This window comes from Mandrillus leucophaeus, unplaced genomic scaffold (assembly GCF_000951045.1).
Source record: "Mandrillus leucophaeus isolate KB7577 unplaced genomic scaffold, Mleu.le_1.0 Scaffold849, whole genome shotgun sequence".
In the NCBI taxonomy this organism is placed as follows: Eukaryota; Metazoa; Chordata; class Mammalia; order Primates; family Cercopithecidae; genus Mandrillus; species Mandrillus leucophaeus.
In genome coordinates this window covers 1,064,029-1,069,791 of record NW_012109241.1, presented here as the reverse complement: position 1 = coordinate 1,069,791, position 5,763 = coordinate 1,064,029, and the positions used below count along the sequence as shown (strand labels likewise).

At 43.5% G+C, this 5,763-nt stretch overlaps 1 protein-coding gene across 1 annotated transcript; it reads left to right on the top strand.

Annotated features, from left to right (window-relative positions):
- Positions 1-369: 369 nt before the first annotated feature.
- Positions 370-2,705, top strand: CCL8 (chemokine (C-C motif) ligand 8). Its single transcript, XM_011968591.1, has 3 exons — positions 370-883; positions 1,565-1,682; positions 2,098-2,705. Exons 1-3 carry the CDS (start codon positions 778-780, stop codon positions 2,201-2,203), a joined length of 330 nt encoding a protein of 109 aa, XP_011823981.1. The 5' UTR covers positions 370-777; the 3' UTR covers positions 2,204-2,705.
- The last annotated feature ends 3,058 nt before the right edge of the window (positions 2,706-5,763 follow it).

Genomic DNA, 5,763 nt, shown 5'->3' with positions numbered 1-5,763 from the left:
CAGCCCTGCAGGGGGAGTATATAAAGTCAGTGGTTTACAAACCTGGTTCCTTCTTGCCACGCCCCACCCACAGCCCCACTGTGTGTGAACCAAGAGATTTGGAAGGCCTTCTGCAAATGGACCCATTCCACCTGAATCTCCATGACATATTGGACTTCTCCATATAATTTCATTTGGAAAGAAACTTGAGCATATAAATAAAATGTTTGGAAACCACCACGCTATGAGACCAGCATGTGCTGTCTAGTTCTTATTCTCTACAACAGTAAGATTTCAGGGCATTAAGACTTTGTTCCAGGATTCTGTCATTCTGCCAAGGTTCTGTGGCTGGGTTCTAAAGGAGCTTGCCTGGCTTAGAACTGCAAGTGACTCAAGTGTCATGGAGAGCACCAGCAAAGCCTTAGGGCCCATCCCTGGCCTCCTGGGTTCTCTTCCACTATGACGTCAACTTCCATTCTTCCTTTCTTATAGACAATTTTCCATTTCAAGGAAATCAGAGCCCTTAATAGTTCAATGAGGTCACTTTGCTGAGCACAATCCCATACCCTTCAGCCTCTGCTCCACAGAGCCTAAGCAAAAGATAGAAACTCACAACTTCCTTCTTTTGTTATCTGGAAATTATCCCAGGGTCTGGTGCCTACTCAGCATATTCAAGGAAGGTCTTACCTCATCCTTCCTTGATTGTGACCCTGCCCAGGCTCTCTGCTCCCTATAAAAGGCAGGCAGAGCTACCAGAGGAACAGAGAGGTTGAAACGTCCCAGAAACCTTCACTTCTCATGCTGAAGCTCACACCCTTGCCCTCCAACATGAAGGTTTCTGCAGCACTTCTGTGCCTGCTGCTCATGGCAGCCACTTTCAGCCCACAGGGACTTGCTCAGCCAGGTAAGACCTCTCCCTCCTTAAGGGGAGACCAACAGAGTAATTAAGAAGAGCCATTATGTCACAGCTCATTAGGAATAGAACCAGAACTAAAGGCTCAGGTCACTGAGGCTGGTTCCCTTGATCTTTCCTGACCCCAGTTTTGGGAGCAGAGAGTGGAGTCGCTACAGCAACAACCCTCCTATTGTTTGGGGAAATGATGCAGGAGGAAGAACTGTTTCTCACTGTGGGTGTGAAGGACATTTCAGGCAGTAGTTGAGAGGAAGAAACTATTGCTTGAAGCTTCAAATTTTGGTCATGGTTCAGTGTACATTCCAGAACAGTGGCTGTGTAAAGAGGATGAGGACCCAGAGGAATCTCAACGTATGGCATAGGCTAGCTCTAAAGCCCATGAGGATGAAGGACTGGGAAGCAAGGTGTTGGAACTTATGTTCCCAGTGTCAGAAGTGTTGGGTTAGTAGACAAGGACTAGCTTGTTACTCAAAATGTTTCCATACCCAGTCAACAATGAGGGGCCCCATAGTTCAATAGAGGAAACAGACTCACAGGTAACATTTTATCTCCGGGATCTGGACTAAGACACTGAACTTAGGATGGTGATTTCTTGGTCTTCTCCTCTTTTCCTTACAAATGCAAACTTACAGTGGGTCCTAAATGTCTCATTCTTTGCAAAATTTCTTTCAGATTCAGTTTCCATTCCAATCACCTGCTGCTTTAATGTGATCAATAGGAAAATTCCTATCCAGAGGCTGCAGAGCTACACAAGAATCACCAACATCCAGTGTCCCAAGGAAGCTGTGATGTGAGTGGACAGTGCCTGGCACCCCCATTCAAAAGTTCTGATGGACACCATAGAGAAGTCAGGATTCATGTCCACATGAGTTGGATGCATATAACATCTATCCAAAGGACCCCTCTACCCCATAGAGAAGCTCAGCCTGTGAGAAGGAGTCCATAACTGCTCTAGGATTCCCTTCTAGGGGCTTGGTGAAACTATCCCAGTACCTTTAGCCAGGAACCTGGAGGGTTTCACCTCGACAGCAAGAGCAGAGCTTCCTTCTGGAGCTTCTTCCTCCCACTCTTTCCCTCCCTTCTCTCCCGGGTCTGGGTCCTTCACCTAAGGACCAAGGGTGGATCAGGTCTAGGGACCAATGGCCCACGGTCCTGGGTAGGATCTTCAAAATGTTCCATCTAATTGTGCCCTCTCTCCCCGACAGCTTCAAGACCAAATGGGGCAAGGAAGTCTGTGCTGACCCCAAGGAGAGATGGGTCAGGGATTCCATGAAGCATCTGGACCAAATGTTTCAAAATCTGAAGCCTTGAGCCTTCATACCTGGACTGAGAGTCAGAGCCTGAAGAAAACCTTATTTATTTTCCCCAACCTTCCCCAGGTGCAGTGTGACATTATTTTATTATAACATCCACAAAGAGATTATTTTTAAATAATTTAAAGCATAATATTTCTTAAATAATATCTAATTATATTTAAGTTATTGATGTTTTAACGCTATCTGCCATACATCCCAGTGAATGTAAAATACAAAATCCTGGTGATGTGTTTTTTGTTTTTGTTTTTGTTTTCCTATGAGCTCATTAAGTTCATGGCAAAATGTCATTGTTCTCCCTCCTACCTGTCTGTAGCGTTGTGGGGTCCTTTCAGTGTGGATCATCAGGGTGAAACACTTTGGTATTCTTTGGCAATCAGTCCTCCTATAAGTCAAATGTGTGCTTTGTACTGCTGTTGTTGAAATTAATGTTACTGTACATAACTATGGCGTTTTGGAAAAAAATTTTCAGAAAGAAAAATATATGTACTTTAAAACTACTTAGTCTTATTCTTCTTGGGATAACATTTAGCTGGGAGTGAGTTTTGGGCATCATGGGTGACAGTTTGGGCATGGAGGGGCCATTATTCAGGAACGTCTTTTGGCCATGCTGAGCTCAGCCGAGGTTCCCAGAGAACTTGGTGGGACCAGGCCAGGATGTTCCAACTCTTTGACTCTAGTCCCTAACTTCAGCAGCCTTTATTCGCTAGCCTCTCTACTACCTTTTCTTCCGACACCTACCTTTGCACAAAGTCTCTCTCCTGATCTCTTGCAATGATCTTTAAACTTTTCTCCATAATCCCAGGGTTTTCTCCATCTAATTAATTCTCAAACCAAGTAATATTTCACACCACTTAGAATGGCGATCATTAAAAAGTCAGGAAACAACAGCTGCTGGAGAGGATGTGGAGAAATGGGAACACTTTTACACTGTTGGTGGGACTGTAAACTAGTTCAACCATTGTAGAAGACAGAGTGGCGATTCCTCAAGGATCCAAAACTAGAAATACCATTTGACCCAGCAATCCCATTACTGGGTATATACTTAAAGGATTATAAATCATGCTGCTGTAAAGACACATGCACATGTATGTGTGCACTATTTACTGTGGCACTATTCAAAATAGCAAAGACTTGGAACCAACCCAAATGTCCATCAATGATAGACTGGATTAAGAAAATGTGGCACATATGCACCATGGAATACTATGCAGCCATAAAAAAGGATGAGTTCATGTCCTTTGTAGGGACATGGATGAAGCTGGAAACCATCATTCTCAGCAAACTATGGCAAGAACAGAAAACCAAATACCGCATGTTCTCACTCATAGGTGGGAATTGAACAATGAGATCACTTGGACACAGGAAGGGGAACATCACACACCAGCTCCTATTGTGGGGAGTGGGGAGAGGGGAGGGATAGCATTAGAAGATATACCTAATGTAAATGACGAGTTAATGGGTACAGCACACCAACATGGCACATGTATACATATGTAACAAACCTGCACATTGTGCACATGTACCCTAGAACTTAAAGTATAATATAAATAAATAAATATTCCAGGAGTGAATCTGGGCCTAAGAGGAAACTAGATGTCTATAACCCAGGTCCACTCAGGGCTTTTATTGAAGGTGAGTCTTCAACACGACTGGCGTTAGGGATGGTGTGTGTGATAGATAGCAAATGCATAGGGTTCTTCAGGGCTGCTGCAGGAGGGCGAGGAGGGTAGTGGGACAGAGGGAGGAGTCCCATCCAGCCAGACTCCGAAAAGATGGAGGAGTTAGGGTTTTAGCAAGAAAGGTTGGAACCAGATTGCAGAGGTTCTTGAATTTCAGATTGGGAATTTAGCAGGTAATAAGGACTCACTAAAAATTTTGAAATTGCAGCGGAGAAGAGTAGCCCATTCAGAGGCAAGCATAAGGAAGAATAACCTGTCATCTAAGTGCAGGATCGAGTGAGGAGGGAGGGCCTGATAGTAGGAGGCTGAAGTGGTGCAGGGGAGATCATGAGGACCTGAAACAGGGTGGTAGTGGGGGTGAAGTTGGGAAGAATGAGTCAGACAGACTTGATATCATATGCAAAGCAACTATTTAAAGGGTTAGTAGTCTGAGGCACAGAGTTAATTAGTCTCTGCTATGCTCTAAATGTTTGTGTCCCTCCAAAATTCACATGAAAATCTAATCCCCATTTTGGTGGTATTAAGAGGTGGGGGCTTTAGGAGGTGATTAGATCATGAAGGTGCCATCCTTATGAATGGGATTGGTGCTCTTGTAAGCGAGGCTTGAAGGATCCTATTTTTTGCTTCCATCATGTGAGGACACCTAGAAACCTCCATTTATGAGGAGAAGGCCCTTGCAGGACACCAAATCTGCTGGTAGTTTGATCTTGGATTTTCTAGCCTACAGTACTGTAAACAATAAGTTTCTCTTGTTTATATATTATCTAGTCTAAGGTATTTTGTTATAGCTGCCCAAAAGGATTGACATAGTCTCCATCACTCTATCCCCAACCCCAATCCCAAGAACTCGCAAGCATGCATTTAAAGGCATGGGACCTCTTCTTTTTGACAGCCTCTTAAGGTCAAGATTCCCCTGTACTTAGTGAGCTTAGCTGAATCCTCTTACAAACATGAGACCCGCCATATTGAGCTATACATACCAGATCTTATTATTCTTCCAGCTTATTGGAAAAACACTTCTAAGGCAAACAAATTTATTGTACTGTTGAACCAACTCTGCAGGGCTTACTGTTAATGTTCATGTAAAGAAGTCACAATTCCAGTACATTTGGAAGCATAGAAAGGAAAAAGACTTGGGTTCTGCTCCTGAAAGTAACCTTAACTCTCTTGGTCACCTAGGGTGACATAACTTTTCCCTTCAGCATTAAGATGCCCCATCCAAAAATCAGGATCATACTGTGTCACAAGCAGGAAGTGAGGGGATCTAGCAGATGACTACACAAGTCCCTCCAGCTCTAGAGCCATGTCTCTTAGAAACAAGGTCATGTTTGTTGTCTGGGGTAGAGTGGGGAGATAAAGTTCCTAGGATTAAAACCATAAAGGCAGCCGGGGCCTAGCTTATTGGAAAAACACATCTAAGTCAGATACTCCTTATTTGGAGACAAGCTTTCCATTAAAGTTCAAAGTAGTACACCCACAGTTCCAGGGGCAATAAAGCAGCTAAGTGTCAGATGGACTAGAGGGGCACCTCCCAGGCAGAGTTCACAAAAAAGCTCCATCCAACTCTAACCTCTTTCTTCAATAGCTTCAAGGCCAACTGTGCACAGATTTGTGGGTCCTGGGTTTCATAAAATCCTGGACCACAAATTCCAAATTCTAAAGGCATGAAGACTCACACAAAACTGACACCAGGCCACAGGAAAAAGACACAAATTTGTTTGTTGTTCTCAAATTTTACCCAGCTGCACTTTGGGATTATGTCATTACATTTCAAATGACAATGAGTATAATACATCTTAAGTAACATGTCATCTTATTTAAGTGATTGTTGTTTTATGTGCCCTGACTTGAATATTTGTGTTTTAAAAATCCACAT

Bases quoted from the DNA above. Each gene is read 5' to 3' on its own strand.
- CCL8 (XM_011968591.1), top strand. From the start codon at position 778: ATGCTGAAGCTCACACCCTTGCCCTCCAACATGAAGGTTTCTGCAGCA. The intron at 884-1,564 runs GTAAGACCTCTC...AATTTCTTTCAG, and splicing joins ACAGGGACTTGCTCAGCCAG to ATTCAGTTTCCATTCCAATC. The intron at 1,683-2,097 runs GTGAGTGGACAG...TCTCCCCGACAG, and splicing joins TGTCCCAAGGAAGCTGTGAT to CTTCAAGACCAAATGGGGCA.